The sequence below is a fragment of the Hippocampus bargibanti genome, linkage group LG10 (genome assembly GCF_051943395.1).
Source record: "Hippocampus bargibanti isolate YZ-2025 linkage group LG10, ASM5194339v1, whole genome shotgun sequence".
NCBI lineage: Eukaryota > Metazoa > Chordata > Actinopteri > Syngnathiformes > Syngnathidae > Hippocampus > Hippocampus bargibanti.
Genome location: NC_142743.1, coordinates 9,470,417 through 9,489,243, shown reverse-complemented (window position 1 = coordinate 9,489,243; position 18,827 = coordinate 9,470,417). Strand labels below are relative to the sequence as shown.

At 40.8% G+C, this 18,827-nt stretch overlaps 1 protein-coding gene across 1 annotated transcript in view; it reads left to right on the top strand.

Moving 5' to 3' along the window:
* sdk1b (sidekick cell adhesion molecule 1b) overlaps positions 1–18,827 on the top strand; it is a 326,663-nt gene that overhangs the window by 137,892 nt on the left and 169,944 nt on the right. Inside the window, exon 5 of the mRNA XM_089005907.1 lies at positions 10,092–10,225. Within this exon, the coding sequence (XP_088862033.1) occupies positions 10,092–10,225 (134 nt within the window). The remainder of the gene's footprint in view (positions 1–10,091; positions 10,226–18,827) is intronic.

The following is an 18,827-nucleotide window of genomic DNA, read 5'->3' as shown; positions in this document are numbered from 1 at the left end:
CTAGCTGACTTGTTACTTATCACAGGTTGGTTTTTTTTGGTTGTTGTTGTTGTTTTTTTCAGTGTATATTTAACATACTACTCTCATCCAATTCTTTTCCCATGTGACTTGATGTGAACATTCCCGAAATGAACGTGCGATGTAATGTTCAAATAGTCATTCATGGTGCGGCCACATTAAGCTGTTAAAAGCAGAAATAAGGAAGGGGGGGAAATATACTTTATTAAAGCATATAAAAATGGGTATGAAATCCAATTTTTTTGCCTCTGAGAGCTCACTCGTGGCAAGGTTCCCTTCCAATCAACTTTTTCTGCACCTCTTATGTCATTTTACATCCATCCGCCTGTCATACAAGCTACTAGCCAGTAGCAGACTAGCCAGCGTACTTTTCATGAATACGTCGCCGCGTAAGCAGCCGAACTCCCTTTGTGTTCCACCATGATTTTGTAAGGCAAGCAATAAATTCACAAAGACATTGATAAACCGTCTCGATCGGCAATGAGTTGAATTTGATGAGTGATTAACGGCAGTTTCCGGGTCGCTACCTATTTGTTGTGGAGTTGTTGTTTTTTTTTTTTGTTCTTTTGACTTCAAGACGGCGCCGCAAGAGTGGCTGCCTTTCCAGCAGCTCATGTATTTTGTGTTTCTACTTTCATTCCTTTCATCACTTTGCTGCTGTGAAATGTAAATTTCTCCACTGCGAGACTAATAAAGGCACATCCAATCCAATCCAAAGGTCGGTGTGTTTCAAATGATGCGTACACTCTTTTTCTTTTTTTCTCTGCTATTACGCCAAATGCTGATTCCCAGCTCATAACTTACAAGGTCCATTTAAAAATACAATTGCAACTTTGAATGTGGAAGTGTCGCGGCTTGGAACTGAAGTGGATTTACGTGGGACAGGAGATGTGAGACAATCTTTTTTCGTGAATGGATGCTACAGCTTCGTGTTTGCTTTCAACATTTAGTTTGTAGTAGACGTGCACATTCCACCATGACGTCCCAGATCCGCTGGTGAAAATGACGCTTTGACCCTCTCCTCTAGAACTGCTTCATGTAACAAAGAGGGTACAGAAAGTGCTTAAGAATGAATGAATCTATGTGGCTTTGTGTTGTCATATTATATATTTATTTATTTTTGTTCTTTTGACTTCACGATGGCGCCGTGAGTGTCTGCCTTTCCATCAGCTCCTGTATTTTGTTTTTCTAGTTCTGTCTTTCCTTTGCTCTTCCTTTCATAACTTTGCTGCTGTGAAATGTAAATTTCTCCACTGTAAGACTAATACAAGTAAATCCAATCCAATCCAAAAGAAAAAAAACTTCTGGCGGTAAATCTGTCATTTAACTCTTTCACTGCCATTTATTTGGGAATTAAAAATATGACGTAGAGCGCCATGCCTGAATTGTTCGGTTTTCTTGCATAGGTGCTGATAAAGTGCAGCGTTTCCCTTTTTTCCATATTAGCGTTTTTTTACACCCTCAGCTGTTGTTAAAGCGCTATATAAACCAATATTTATGTATTGTATTGTATTTTGTACAGGTGCCCCATTTCAAGGTCAGATAACTCCAGACCAATACAATTTAGGAATTAACTCTTTTTTTCTGATGAAAGTAGAGTCTAACATTTCTTATGCTGCATTGAATGTTTATGTAGTCCTAATACTCAATATTCTGTGGGTCCTGCAATTTGGATTGGATTGGATTGGATTTTGCCTTTATTCGTCTCACAGTGGAGAAATTTACATTCCACAGCAGCAAAGTGATGAAAGGAATGAAAGTAGAAAAACAAAATGCATGAGCTGCTGGAAAGGCAACCACTCTCGCTGGTGAAAAGATGCTTTTATCCTCTCCTCTTTCTTCTAGAACTGCTTCATGTAATAAACAGGGTACAGAAAGTGCCGAGGAAGGAATGACTATGTGTCTTTGTGTTGTCATATTGTCATTGTGTTGTTATATGTTTTGTTATTTAGTTTTTTTTTTTTGTTCTTTTGACTTCAAGACGGCGCCGTGAGAGTGGCTGCCTTTCCATCAGCTCATGAATTTTGTTTTTCTACTTTCATTCCTGAGTGACAATGACAAAAACCCTGGCACTTGAGTAGACACATTTTTGCCTGGCAGTGAATGAGTTAATAATTGCGCTGTTTTTTGTAGATTATCTCTACAAGAAAACAAAACAAAAAGAAAGAAAAACATTTTCAAGCTCCTAGAAAAAAGAAAAAAAACTTGCCATTGAACAACACAGAGCGTGCGTGTCAGGAAGTTGTACCTGTGTGCTTTTTATTGTCGGTGTTATCTCTGTGAGCCACGGTGTCGAGGTCACTCTCTCAGGCCGCTTGGCAGTTTGAAGGAGCTCTAAAGGTGATTGAGGAAGAAAGGTGGTGATGTAGGCAGTGCATTAATTAGAAGTCACAAAGCTGCAGAGTCTGTGGGGGGGTGGAGAATGTGAAAGGTAGTAAAATGTTTTCTGACTCAGTGAAGGGGGCTGTTAAAATATCCCACAAACACATCAGGGTTCATTACCGCAGTAACCTTTACCATAATTTCTTTTTTTTTCTCCACACCTCTTCTCTCCCTCCCATTTACTGCTCTAATTTGCAGTCACATATATTGCCTATATTTCTTAGGCTTGGGAGGGAATCAAGATTTATGAAGCAAAACTAAGACATAAACACATAAGTTGGATATATTGAAATGGTGTGGGAGTCAAATTGATTGAAATGCCCCTTTTTAAATATTTTTTAAGGTAGTGTGTGCTTTGAATACAAAATAGGATTAAGGGCACACTGAAAGCAAAATGTCAACAAAAATTGATTTGGGATTAATTCATTTGCTGCCATTCCCGAATTTATTCGGGAATTGAAAAGTGAGACGTGGGGCGCCATTCCCAAATTTGTTCAGGTTTTGTTTTTTCTTAAGAGGGCTGCCGATAAAGCGCTGGCCAGACCTCTGGCAATGTTTTTCCTCTCACGGGGGGCAGAATTTGCCTTTATTCACAGCTTCAGCCATTTTTAAAGCGCTATATAAATCACTGTATGTATTGAATTATATTTTGTATAGCTGCCCCCATTTCAAGCTCAGATAACTCCAGCCCTATACAACTTAGGAAGTAACTGTTTTTAATAATAATAATAATAATAATAATAATAATAATAATAATAATACATTGCATTTATAAGCGCCTTTCAAAACTCTCAAGGACACTTTACAGTCACAGGATATTTTTTTCTGCAGGTGAGCAGCGGCAGCCACACGCGGCAGCGTTCACTCAACCCGGAAGTAACATAAAGTTAAAAAAATAATAAAAAAACAACTAAATAATAAATAATATGACAACACAAAGACACGTTTCTAAGGTCCTGAAGTCTAAGGTTTCTAAATGCTGTATTAAATGTTTATGTAGTCCTAAAACTCAATATTTGTAGGTCCTGCAATTTGAGTGAAAAATGACACTGGAGTAGACTCATTTGTGCACGTCGTATGGCAGTGAATGAGTTAAATAATTGTGCAAATCCAGTGGGAAAAAAAGTAAAAAACAAATGTGTCTGGGTTGGGTGTTCATGTTCAAGCTCACGTGTTGAATACAACATAGTGCGTATAGGTGGGATGGGGGGTTGTTTGTGTTTGTGGGTCAAAATTGATGTATTGCAGTCCACCAAAAGTAACAGCCCTTCCTGCATTGTTGCTGCCTGCGTAGCTTCCAGTCATCCTTTCCAATTTCACTGTTAATTATCTCAAAGATTTTCAAGCCAAAGCCACATTTGTCTTTTCCCCAAGCAACTCATTTCCGTGACCGCTCTGATTTTTTTTTCCTTTATTCGTTTCAAAGTGCAGATGCACAATGTTTTAAGATTTCTGGATCCACGCGACTGCCAGCAGAGCCCAAGGCAGCCGTGCCCGCTCCCTTCGTGCATCCGCGATAGGCAGCTTGCCGCCTATTCAAAGTACGCTTGTGTGGACTGCAGGTAGGCTGACGGTGGCCACATTTTTTTGGGTGCGAGGGGGGCAGTTTCTCATCCCAAAAGCGAATGGCAGACAAACACCCACACATCAGTAATGTAAACACGCAACTTCCCGTTCAGCGCTGACACAGGGAGCGTTTGCTTAGGTGTGTTTGACAGTGGCTTTGATTGCTTGTTAACGGTTCATATTTTATGAATGAGGTACTGATGGCAAATAGCTACCGTCTATTCCCCCACAGTGTCGCAGTCATCCAAAATGAACCGTTAACCATCATCATCAAGTGCACCGTTGGTCAATCGTGTTATTGTATTATACACACAGTGGAACCTTATGAATTGAATTTGCCGTTCACTTACATTAAAAATGCCATTAATCTCTTGCTTCTAGCCAAAAACATGCAATCGCAGTTTTTGTGATGAATCTGTTCTGGAAAATCTAATCAAAAATCAAATTGTATGAAAACCAAAGTAACATTTCCTATTAGAAGTCATGCAAATCCAATTGATCCGTTCCAGAGTATGGAATCTTGACACATGTATTAGTTTGTTCTTGTCTATTGACTACGATGAAGCCATTATATCATTCATTCATTCATTCATTCATTCATTCATTCATTCATTCATTCATTCATGGTGGTATGAACTGCTCGATTCAGATTTTTTTTCATATCCGACTTGGGTCGCTTTCATGCGTTTTTGTTTGCAGATTTGTTTGCACCTTCACTTCAGTCTGAACGGACACGTTTGACAAACGCACCTTCCAAAGTACAATATAGGCTCCGTTTGCGCAAGGGAATATTCCACGTGTCTGTGAATGTCTCATTATTATTATTATTATTATTATTATTATTATTATTAGTAGTAGTAGTAGTAGTAGTAGTAGTAGTAGTATTAAGGGAAAAGGCGAAAGGAAAAGAAGAAGAAGCTTATTAATCTGCCATTCTTTTAATCGTAATTCAGCCACATGGACGTTTCATTTATTACTTGGGCAATGACTTGATTTCATCTTCAATTGATGTCTCCACGATATAAGTCATTTCCCCCAAAATATTTCTACCTCCCCCCACATCACTCCTCTATGCATATTAGATGCTACAAGGGACCATATTTGTGACATCATCTTTTGCGGGGGTCACTCATGAACTATTAATCGGCCCCTTACAGTTCAACTTTAGCAGTGCATTGTATTTATTTCTTTATTTCTTTATTTGTTTGTTTATTTATTATTTATTTATTTTATGCTCACATCCCTGCATGCAGCAATGTCAGCACCTCAAAGAACAAACTTCATTGTTTAGGTCAACCATTCAGAGTATATTAACCCAGTACCGTGAATCATGATATACCTTTGGCTTATACAGACACTCCCCTACTTACGAACAGTCGAGTTACGAACAACGGTACATACGAACATTTTTGGAGTAACATATGTACTATTCTCTCCAGTTGTACATGTACATAGCATTAAACATATTTAAATAAACCTTAAACAGACGTATATAAGCCTTAAACATACATTCCATTCAAAATATAGCACTCAAGTAACTTACGAACGAATTCACCTTACGAACGACTGTTCGGAACGTATCTCGTTCGTAAATTGGGGAGCGTCTGTATTTCCATTTCGCAGGAATTTGTTTCCTGATGGTCTTTATTTTATTTTATTAATTGCTTTTTACAACATGATGCAGCCAAATCTTTGCAAAAGAACCATTTTGAATTGTGCTTTTTTTTGGCCCAAACCATGCATTTCACGTTTCTCCCGCATTGTATGCAATACATGTGGCTCACCGCTAACACTGGGCATCATCAGGCTATAAATAAAAAGTATACAACAATCCTTTGTATTGTGCTCAGTGTTTTGAGCCCACGAAAAACTACTTTAATGCATCGGCCAATTGGTTCCAACTGATAGAGATCTACCCCCAATTAGTTCCGCTGTATACATGTTGTTTTGAGAAACTATATGACCACCTTCCCACGGGAAGAATTCTATTATTATTTTTTTGGGTATGGTAAAAAAAAAAAATCCAATAAATGGAGGTGCTCTAATCTGTGCTGCTGGAGCCGACACACATTGGCACATTTCATTTATTTTCTGCCGGGTTTCTTCCGATAACAGCGCTGCATGTGTTCATTTAATGGGGAATCAAGCCTGAGACCTCCCAGTTTGAAACAAACGAGCAAGGCAAATCACCGCATACATCAGCCCGTGTCATCGTTGGTAATTTTACGTGCAAATGGAACATTTAAATGGGAATATGCAAATGAGGAGAGGAAGAAAATACGCCAAAACCCGTTTTTTGAAGTCGACCCATGTGAAAATGTTAATATTATATCTTAATTACTCCTGCTACATTCTCAGAGCCTCTTCTGTTTTTGAATGTTGATAACTTGATGTGCCCGAATTCATTGGAACCGCCATCCTTGCAAATGACAGACAAGAGAAAGAGGGGCAATGTCGTCGTCTGTTAATCAGCATCTGTTGAATAAAACAGTTGAAACGAAATGGGCCGGCCAGCCTCAATTAATGGACTTTGACGCTTCTAATCGCGTTCCGGACCCCTTATGGTGATCTTACGGAATCTGTGCGTGTTCTGACTTGCCTGCAGAGAACGTTTTAAAACGGAATGCCGCGCACAAGTAGAATAGCAGGCAACGTGTTGAATCTTTGGCTCTTGTCGACGCCCCCCCTGGGAAATCACTCGGAATAAAATTACAACCGAGACATTCTGTACGCCGTGTGTGTGTTGGTCTGGAGTGTATGTCAAAAAGCTCTTGTTATACGATAAGATCCTCTCTGCTTATCGCTGCCCTCCTCTTGCCTCCTTTTTGGAGAAAGGAGAACATGGTTCACCTTTCTACCCCAAACTCGCAAAGATAAAACTCCCTAGACAAAGACGAAGGTGACTTAAGTATGCTACAAGGGGTGGAGAAGGAATTTCTCCTTTCCCTTTGCAGTGAGTCGCCCCTTGCATGTTCGTGAATATTTTATAATTTGTCTTCAGGAGAAACCGGATTGAAGATGTCCCGGTTTGCTCCAAGGTAGAAGGCTCATACAGTGAGACCTCAACTTACAAATACCTCAACTTACAAACTTTTTGTCTTACAAATGTCAAATTTCTGAAAATTAAACCTTATAATAAGCACTATTTTCATAATACACACCCAGCACGGCTGGCGGAGTGATCTTCGGCGGATCACACGACCGAACAGCACCAGAGGTTAGGTTACCAACAGTCCTTATGGAAAGTGACTCTCCTTCCATAAGCCATCAATGACCATCAAAAAGGTCAATAAAACTTTATTTTACAGCACAGTTTAGTTCTTTAATTACAGTCGTCACGTAATGCGCCTCTCTTTCCAAACAGCAATTCCCTTTGACCTTCGACCTTCAACGCCAATCCATCAAGCCGTAAATGACCATCACAAATGTAAATAAAGTGACTTTATGATACAATTCAGTGTATTTCTTTCATTACAATACAATAGCACATTTATTATACATAGAATAAGGTATGTCGTGTGTAGTTTTAAGGCTTATTTAGTTGAAAAGTATATTTTATGGAAACCCGGGAACGGATTATTCCCATTTTAATGGTTTCCTATGGGATTTTTTTTCTTCGAGATACACACTTTTCGCCTTACACACTCTGTCTGGGAACCAATTAAGTTCGTAAGTTGAGGTCTCACTGTATTATCAAGATGTTAATTTACTGTCGCCTCAAAACGACTCAAAACTCAGGCTACAATGCCTCAAGTACTGGCAACAAAAGCGGGCTAGCTAGCGGGCGGACGAACAGACAAACAGAAAAGGATAGCTGGATAGATATTGCAGATAGATACTGTAGATCAGGGGGTCAGGAACCTTTTTGACTAATAGAGCCATAAAAGTAAAATATATTTAGAAATGTTTTGCAGTGAGAGCCACAAACACACACACGTACACGCAAGTGCACCTATGCAAGCGTGCACACACACACATGCAAACACGTACGCAAACGTGCACGCACGCGTGGCCACTGTTCAACAAAATGTCAGAATGTATTATTTAAACTAACTTTGTGATAGTACTCACCGTGAACACGAATGGTTTTCCATTCCTCGTGATTGGTAAAAATCCAGCCAAATGATCGGAATGAAATTCAACTTGCCGCGTCCATAGGCGAAGTTACTGCTTGCTAGCCTGCACACGGCTCATAAGCTTCCACACTTGCTATCTGCAATATACTTCTCGCAGAAGTATATTGATGCTAACGTTAACATGGGGCTTGTTAAAATGTCACTGACATTCGACTGTTTCATCGATGGTAGTTTCATTGCAAATTAGAATCAGAACCTTTTCTCTCCACAAAGGCAAATCCTCCAGTGCATTCAAGCTGAAGTGTACACGTTGAGCTCATTTAAAGCGTCGTTTACCTGTTTTAACATGACGGCCAGTATCATCCAATCCAATTTGCGCTTTCTGCCAACCTAAATCAGTGTCATCCAATCCAAATTGCGCTCTCCGCCAACTGCAGCCCCAACAGGAAATGTACAGCAAAAAAACGAGCTTATAAATGAATGTATGAATCATGAAACATGCCGCCATCTCGATTTTTGTAGAACGCTAGCTAGCTAGATAGGAGGCTAGAAGGATAAAATAAAACTTGGGAGGTAGCAAAATGAGTAACAATAAATAGATGGATGGATGGGTGAATAGATACCACCGGTTCAAATCAACCACTCCAATTCACCTGACAGATTTCTGCTAGCTCAATGCTACAGTAATGCTAACGCCTAAAACAATGGCGCATTTAAACACGGAACAGAAAAAAAACACATAATCAGAGCACACAACAATACTCACAGACTTATATTCCCTCTCCACAACGACTATTAACGTTGCGGACGACTTCTACTTGCTCGTAAACATGTTGCCTCTCTACAAATTGACCTCAATGCTGCCCAGTATGGACTGCAAAGTACTGTAAGGCCAGATTTCAACAATTACAGCCGAAACTGCACTTTCAAATGGAATAGTTCTCTCTTAACATTCCCTCATCCTTCTAAAGAGGCAGACTGGAGAGCGTTTTTGACATCTCGCGTGGCCACTTCAACCGCTACTTCTTATTATTGGAGCTGCAATAACAGCGGCGCTAACTGCAGCGCTAACAGCTACACGCGCATCTCATCGTAGATCTGCGAAGAGCAACACAAGCTTTCTACCAACTGTCGAGTCCCCTTCACGAGGTGCTGGGAAGACTCACGGACTCTTCCCACCCCCTTATGAAATTCTTTAATCCCTTCCCAATGAAATAACCAAATCCTTCATTTACGGACGCTATGGCCGACTGATAGCTTAATTACATTTTAACTGTTTGATAATGAGTTTTCCGGTGCTTATGTTGTACGCCGCTATGCTATTGGATCAAGATGGGAAAGGACTGTATATAATCTTGCGCCATACTCAATTTTTGTTGCACACAGTGTCACTTTGCCTTGCCCTCAGTGCGCAGATGTACTTTTTTCTTCCCATAAAATCGTCTATTGACACTATTCACGTTGATGCACATTGCAAATCTAATTTCACTTTATGCCTTATTTATGTGGCCTAAAATCCTTTGTGCGTATCAGGAACACACTGTCTAGTAGACAGACTAAATAAGGCAATCATCATGCATTCATGCCCTTTTTTCTCCATCCCTGCCTTTTCTAAGATTGATCTTATCGAGAACTCATGTTTAAAAATTGGAGTTTCTAGTCATTGTCGAACTGGAAAAAATACCACAAATACCATAAACAACCGAGCTTGCTGACTAGCACTGCCACTTTCCACAGTGACTTGCTTTAATGAAGTGAAATACAGCCATCCATCAACGTGCTCCGCAACCAGCTTGAAAGAAATTCTGCTGAAAAAGAAAGTCCGGTGTGATTATTTTTTTCACCTGTGGTATTGATTAGCGTACATTGTTGGGGACAAATGGTGATGGAAAAGCAAGAGGGCTGACTCCATCCTCATTCCCGGCTGAAACTTGCATTTGATTGTTTCTTTGCCCGTTGTTTCAGAACGCGCCAAATTCTACGAACAGTGCACCTGCCTGGATTTTGTTTGTTGTGTTTGGTAACCTTGTCTATGCTTGTCCATCGCAGTGTCATCGCCTTGGATAATCAGCTGGTCGTCCTGGCAACTACCACGGCGGATGCTGGACGTTACCACGTGGAGGCCGTTAACGAGATGACGGGTGATAACGTCACCAGTCCCGCCGTCTATTTGAGCATCTCAGGTAAGAAAAATAAACAAATAAGGAAAGGAGAGCATCAATTTTGATCAATTTTGTTTTAAAGGACAACCGACGCCGCCGGACAAATTGTGTCCATAATTTGTAAAATCACTTGAAATAGCATCTAAAATACCCAAAACACATAGTATGATATTTTTAGTCAATTGCAAAACACCAATAAAGTGTCCAAAATCTGCCAAAAATTGAGCTGCGAATTGGGCATTTTCAGAAAGTCCCGCCCCCAGTTTGTGACGTCACGCCAAGACGTCTTGCATTGCTGGAGAATCAAAACAATGGCTTCAGATTCGGAGAAGATGCTTTCTTGTTACACATCCAGTGATGAATATGATTCAAATAGTTCTGAAGAGGAAAGAATACATGTTTGCAATCGATTAAAGAATTTATTCCGTGCCATTATGAGGCCGATTAAACAAGTCCTTCCTTGTCAATCTGAGGCAACATTGAGGGGAGATGTCTCAACGAAAAAAAGAGGCACGAAATGGCGACGTCCTGTGGCCACCTCCGTTTCCACAGGCTGATAAATTCCTTATAATTGCACTTGGACGCCCTCTTCTGGCGGCTTTTGGGTGCAACGAGGTCCACAGACCAAAGAAGTCCAGCAAAATACATTGACGTGATGGAAGGACCGCTACAATGCGTCTTTTTTACGTCATGGGGCGGTCCTTGAGACCTTAGTCTGATCCGTGTTGATGGCGAAATTAGAAGCAAAACACAAAAATAACGCGATGGTGAATCGTTGTGTGTTGCACCAAGACGACTATTTGATACAAGTTGACACAAATTCCCAGGAGACAAATCAGCCCATTTCCAACGGAGCTTGGTCGCCATCTTGTGCATTTTCTGGGTGCTACATTGCTGTCATTGACGGCTCGAATTGATACAGAAGGACTTCTTTAATCAATTGCAAATATTTATGCTTTCCTCTTCAGAACTATTTGAATAATATTCATGTAAATTTAAATTTCTCCACTGAGACTAATAAAGGCATATCCAATCCAATCCAATAACTGGATGAGTAACAAGAAAGCATCTTCTCCGAATCTGAAGCAATTGTTTTGATTCTAGAGCAAGGCAAGACGTCCGAGCATGATGTCACGAACAAGGGGGTGGGACCTTCTGAAAGTCGCCATTTCTGGGGTCATTTTGAAGTAGTTTTGGTACACTTAAAATCATTTTTATTGGGTTAGCGTTTCAAATCTCAGCTCCAGCTTTTCTTGTGTGGCATTACTCTCCTCTGTGACCCCAAACCTTACCAAAATGTTAACAATGTGCTGCAAAAGTTCTTTTGTAATTTTTTGAGTCTTTTTTTTTTAATAAGAAAAAAATGTTTAAACTCTAAATGGCACCCCTTTTGGGGCGAGGGGTCCGTATTACTTACGGGATTGAAAGTGGCCTCGCCGAATCGACAACTTTTCGTTACGTTCCCGGAATCATTTTATCATGCTCGTTTTCCCCTAACATCCCTCTTTATCTCTGTGGGAGTGAGATGATAGACTACACCGTCTTGCAAGTCCTTCAAATGAGACATTCAGAGATTGAGAGTGAGAGAGAGAGACAGAGAGAAGGAGAGGTGGTGGCGGGCAGCTGAGGGTGCTCTGTCCCTTGTGGCTGTATAGACTTTTAATTAGATTTTCTTTACGGAGTTGTATCCTTTGGCATCCTTTGTCACATATCAGTACTGAAACACACACACACACACCCACAAACACAAATGGCACCTTTTTATAGCTGTCAGCATGGAGTGTTCCCTCGGGTGCTTTCAAAGAATTGGTAAGAGGAGTGTAGTTAGACTTTACTGATAAGACAGAGGTCGTAAAACACTTGCTTTTTTTTGGGGGGGGGGAGGTGTGCGTTTGTCTCTTTTTATCAGCTTGTGTTTTCCCACAGTAAACTGTTCACTTTGAAAAATCCGCTGTTATAAAACAAGCTACCGTTTTTATTGACGTGGAGAAACTGAGAGAGAGAGAACTGAAAAATCATTAAATGTTAATGAAAATAACTTGAACAATAATTATAGTGAGCTAGATAGCTAGCTAGACAGACAGCTACCTAAACAGTTAGGTACACATAAAGATAAAAGAATAGATTGTTGGCTAGAGAGAGAGAGAACTCAAAATTGATGAAAAGTTAATGAGAATAACTTGAACAATAATTATAGCGAGCTATCTAGGGAGCTAGCTAGAGAGACAGCTAGCTAAACAGCTAGGTGTATACATAGATAAACGGATAGATTAAAAGCCACCCGGTTCCGCTCGGTTTTTGCCGGTGTATTCATCCATTCATGACCCTGTCACCCAGCAGTACGCAGGTTGGTCCCGCTCGGCTGTCGTGCCTCTGTGTTCGGTTGCCTTACCTTCTGTTTTGCCCTGCATGTCTCAGTCTTCAAGGGGTCGCCACAGCGAATCAGTGTCCTCTATCTTTAGAGGTTTGATCCGCATGTTTGTTTTGGCCAAGCTTTTACGTCGGATGCCCTTCCTGACACAACCCTCCGTATTTATCTGGGCTTGGGACCGGCACAAAGCCCTTTTTGAACTATACCGTCTCCATCGAGTATTTTGGTTCCAGTTCCCTTCTCTTTGTTTTCGTCCACCGAGTTCTGTTGCCTCCCCTCGTGCGGACGTGACACAAACGTGAAGGTTGCCTCTACTTTCAACTTGGAGGCTCTTCTAGGGCAGAGAAACAATGTTGAACATTGGAACAAAAAAATGCACAAAAGGAAATTCATTAGGAGTTCATGGGCAAAAAGACGTTCTCATCTGTGCCATGAACTGATTACCTGACACATTTAACACGTGACAATGAATCATGTTCCTTTTTCGTTTATTTATTTATTTGTTTTATCTACACTTTCTTTCTTCTGCTAGAAAGGCTGATGCAGATGAAGGCACATTTTAGTGCTGTCTGCCAAACCCCCTTAAAAAAAAACGATTAATTCCCCCATCCATTATCTAAAAAAAACACAATTCCGTAAATGTCCCTGAATAAATTGGAGACTTATTTCCTATGCTCCCTTTTCTTACTTTGATTCCAACTTGGCGCTCTGCGAAGAGGAACAGAAGGAAAGTAAAATTATCAGAGGCAAACACAAAAAGAAAGTAATGAAGTGAGTCCCTGGCACAGAATGAGAATATCAAATCAGAACCGCTGCAGAGGACTTTAAAATTAAATTATTTTCTTTGTGTGAGCAAATAAACCGTTACAGGTGAGCTTGTCTTTCTCTCTCGTGAGGGCCAGTCCGAATCATTTGCCTAATCGGCAGAGCCTGTGAGATGGCGGTGTACGACCGGTCACATGACCTCCCCCACTTGACAGATCCATTATCGCCATGCGCCCATCCGCTTTTTCCAGCCAGTGCCTGGTAGACGGCTAAAGATAAAAAAGCGTTTGCTGTCACCCGTCACCCGCGCTCGAGATGGAACAGGCGCAATTGATGGCGGCTCGGCAGCGTGGGTGAGAGGTCGCACTATAATCATGGAGAGTACAGCGCTAAAATAAACCGCTTGTGCACTGCTTTTATGCAGAAGACAATATACGGCCGTAAACTGAAAATTCTCGCCACACAATTAGATATATATATATATATATATATATATATATATACAGTAAAGTCTCGTTATATCGATATTCAAGGGAGTCCGAAAAAATATCGATATAACCGGGACTATCCATATATCCGACCCTGTTTGCATGTAATTTTCTCCATGCGTGCATAGAAATAGTATCGATATAACCGATATCGATATAACGAGACTTTACTATATATATATATATATATATATATATATATATATATATATATATATATATATATATATATATATATATGGCCACCTATTTATTGATTTATTTGATGTATTTATGATTGATTTATGATTGATTTATTTGCTAATTTACTGAGTTATTTACCTGTTTATTTGTGTGTAGGCACTTTCTATACAAAGAGCAGTATTGGGAAACATCATTGACAATATGACACCCAACATGTAGACAAAATTCCACACTTGCTTTTGGAAATGCATTGGATTGGATTGGATATGCCTTTATTAGTCTCACAGTGGAGAAATTTACATTTCACAGCAGCAAAGTGATGAAAGGAAGGAAAGTAGAAAAACAAAATACATGAGTTGCTGGAAAGGCAGCCACTCTCGCGGCGCCATCTTGAAGTCAAAATAACAAAAAAAAAAAAAGTCACTGAGTGGGAAGTCAGAAGCAGTACAAAATATGAAAAATGAAAATTTGTGGTAGCCAAACTTCCAGCGTGTATCCTTGCCCCCAACATACGGATTAAAAAATGTTCGTCTGCAGGCTCACTCGAGAGCTGTCAGGAAAAACAGAACCATGTTTATATTTAATCTCCCTGTACAGCGCATCAAATCGGCGAGGAATGTTTTTTTCCGATCTCCTTTATTCTGCCTGGAATCTTCCGTTTGCAACCCGGTGGCTACATGCCTGCCACTCCCTTCCCCTCGGGGAGGGATTAGATGCAAATTTTGGTTGTAAAACTTCCACTACAACTTCAGTGAGCCTTCTCACGAAATCTGTCATGTTTCGGGTGCACCGACCGACCGACCTTCATCTCAGGAAATGAAACAAAATGGATGGATAATATGCGTGTGCTTATAACATGACAGAGAACCACTTCCAAATGCTTAAAGAGTTTTTATTTTCCTGGAAGTGATAAAAGGTGAGGCTCTGTAGTCCAATTAATTAAAGTTCAAACACACCCATCATCATTTCTTTTGATGTACCGAAACACCCCCGCCTGTCAATCAAAGACTGTCGGCGTAGCCTTTATGTTCGTGCCTTTACACCGCCACTGCACCCCCCTGTAGCCCCCACCTTCACTTACTTCAGAACAGTGGAAGTCTTTGTAGATTTCTGCTTAAGACCAGTAGAGCAAAATATCCCCTGAGAGAACGCCACACGATCCCATGACAGATGCAAACATGGTAAAGACGCCAGCCCCGAAAAGGAGTCCAAGATGGCGCCCGAGTAGGCAGCCGTCAGCAAGTGCTCTGATGAGCCTTGCTTTTTTTGTTGTTTTTGTCCTGTTTTTGTGTTTTCTTTTGTCACTTTGTGTTGTTGTGCGTCGTGTGGAACGGATACAGATTGTTTTTCAGCATTTTTGACCACGACATTCATCAAGGAGGAGACTGTACTGAGCAGTTGCGCCTTTTCGGCAGCATGAATATGCCAGTACTGTTTTCGAATGGGAGGAATGTCGGTGCCATTGTGCTTTTTTGCGCCTGTAATGGGCAGCATCTTCACAGCCCGCTTTGTTCAGTGGAAGGTCGGGGCTGTTGGACAGTCTGCGGCTGGATGGATGCATGGCTTGAGGAGCCAGACAGACAGAACATGGTTCTGGGACCAAGTGGACGAGGTGTTGGGTTGCTGGGGTAATTCGCTGTACGAACATCTTTTTGCATCGTTTTGTTTTTCTTGGACTTCCTGATACGTCATATCCTGCCTGCCTTTACATGATGTGACATTCTATTATGCCACATCCTATTACGTCACATCCTGTCCGTCTTATATAAATGCTCTCCCAGCGCGTCTATCTCTCTTTTCCTCCCTGTCTCTCCTCAACCGACCTCACAATGTCCCTGCTGTCTACAAGATTAAAATAACTTATTCTGTTCAACACCTGGCTTCCTGCTGATTTCACCATCCCACTTATAACACCCTAAAGAGCGATCAGAATCAGAATCAGAATCATCTTTATTGCCAAGTATGTAGAACACACAAGGAATTTGTTTCCGGTAGAACACGCTGCAGGCGTTGTCAAAAAAAAACTGCTAAGTGGCACTATACAGTTCCATTTTGGCTACTGTTGAAAGAGTTCAAAGAGTTAATGGCTTGGGGGAAGAAGCTGTTTAAATGTCTGCTGGATTTGGTGCGCATGGATCGGTAGCGCCAGGAACGAACGATCACTTTTAACCCATCAGGGTAGTAGCCGCGTTGTTGGGAATCAAGCGGCAGAAATGGCATAGATGAAGAAAGACGATACAGACACTCCTCAATTTCCGAACATTTGAGTCACGACAGTACGGTACATTCGGACATTTTTGCGGAAGGAAGGAAGGAAGGAAGGAAGGAAGGAAGGAAGGAAGGAATGAAGGAAGGAAGGAACGAAGGAAGGAAGGAAGGAAGGAAGGAAGAAAGGAACGAAGGAATGACATAATTGTGCAAATCTGCGCCCTCCCTGCCTCTCGCAAGTTGAAAAGTCATTTCCAAAGAGGGAGTATGTCCTACTTTTGACCGCTTTATAATGTTACATTACTGTGGGGTTAAGAAAAGAAATGACAGTCAAACAAGAAAGTCCTGAGACCTTACTGTATACTGTGGCATTTGAGTGTCTGTATCTGAAATTATCTCTCTATCGAGCCATTCCGCTACATTGTAACGATTTGGATTATTCTGAATCGTGAGCAGATATGCCTGTTAGGCATCGCCTCCACTCCCTCCCCGTTTCTTTGTAAACTTTTTTTTTGGTTGTCTCTTGAGCAATGCTGCTCAATGACTAAAGCATCCCAGATAAGATGAAGGCATAGACTAAAATAAAGCGTATTGACTGGAAGTTTCCCAAAAAGTGATTGTTAAAATAACACAATACTCTCACATAACACTCATCACAGTACATGTAAGTGAAAGTGTGTTAGTTTGATGATGTAAGTATAGCCCCTCCTCCCCCAACCCTACCCACCCCAATTTTGTTTCTATTCTTCCTCTTGTGTTCTCCTTCCATGCCCACAAGTGACTACATGTCTTGTTCAGTCATGCTAGGCTGGTATCTGACCTCTCGTATGAGCCTCTTAATTATGTATGATTCTTAAATGAATTCATTCACTGAATTTATTGAGGAATTGAAAATATAACGTAGAGTGCAATTCCCGAATTTGTTCGGGTTTTGGTTCTTGCTTGGATGCTGATAAAGCGCTGGCCATAGCCTCTGGCCATAGCCTCTGGCAATTTTCTTTCCTTTCCACAAGGGGCAGCATTTCCCTTTTCCCATTTTAGCGCTTTGTTCCAGCTTTGGCTGTTGTTAAAGCACTATATAAACCAATATGTACAGTATGTATTGCATTGTATTTTGGACTGCCCTCATTTCAAGCTCATATAACTCCAGACCCATATAATTTAGGAATTAACTCTTTTTTTTCTGATCAAAGATTAGAATGTATGGTTTCTAACGCTGTATTTAATGCTTATGTAGTCCTTAAAACTTAATATTCTGTGGGTGCTGGAATTCAAGTGACAATGACAAAACCCCAGGCACTGCAGTGGACACATTTTTGCACATTCTCTGGCAGTGAATGAGTTAAAAAAATAGTCATCTCGGAGGCCCCCACTAGTTATATATATTGTCCAACTACTCATCAAACTCGGAACATCGCGCGTTGTGTATTTAAAACAAAAACATAGCTCAGTTTGCAAGCCTAATGCTAATGCTAACACATGAACAAAATCACATGAACATTTACAGTCAATGTCACAGCGCTCACATTCAGATTGTCTTTAGGAGTGGCTCTGAGGAACTCTCAGGTTGTTATATGGTTAACCAAATTTGAATTTTTAATAATCTGTTACCGTATGCGATACCAAACCATAGTTGCTAATCCAGGTTTCTATGGATTAATGAAAAAAAAAATCACTTAGCTCTTGATTAATTGTTTAACATTGTATGCTTGTGTATGTGTGTTCGTGTGTGTGTGTTACGGTACGCGGGCGCTGACGCTATTTGTTATGTTTGTGTGCCAGTGTGCCATTTGTTTCTTTCTCTAATCCCCTCCTCGACCAGATGTTTCCGTTCCACATCACTGAATCCTAAATGAGAGCCTGCCGCTGCTCTTTCCGTGTGTCTGTGTGCACAGCTGCTTGTGTGTGCTCAGGTCCCATCTCGGTTGTTCTGCGGCGCATCTAATTGGAGGTGTTTTACTGCCCCTGAACAGTGCATGATTGTTATGGCCAGTGATCGTTGTTACGGTGTATGCATTTTGGAACGTATGCGCATACTGTATGCCAGACGTATATACGGTATTGTTGCACTGGTACGACCATTGAAAAAACACATTGAAAACAATGCGGTTGTTGCAACTATTGGCTGGTCACAACATAACTTTATAAAGCCCCCCACCCACGCATTAAAAAAAATAATACATTGAACCTTTCATGCACCTTTGAACCTGATACCCTGATAAGATGTCCACTGTCCCTGAAAGAGTTAATTAAAGCCATTGATTAAAAAAAAATCTTACAAATTTGTCCAGGCTAGCTTTCTAGCTAGCTATATATTAGCTATATATTCGCTATCTGTCTGGCTGGCTAGCTATCTATTGGCTAGCTATCTAGGTAGCTATCTATTAGCTATCTGGCTGGCTGTCTAACTATCTAGCTCGCTCCCTATTGGCTCGTTATCTAAGGAGCTATCTATTAGCTAGTTAGCTAGATTTCTATCTATTTGAGTTACTTCCGGGTTGAGTGAATGCTGGCGAGTGTGGCTGCCGCTGCTCACCCATAGAGAAAAACTTATCATGTGACTGGAAAATTAGCTTGAGAGTTTTGAAAGGCGCTTATAAATGTTAAT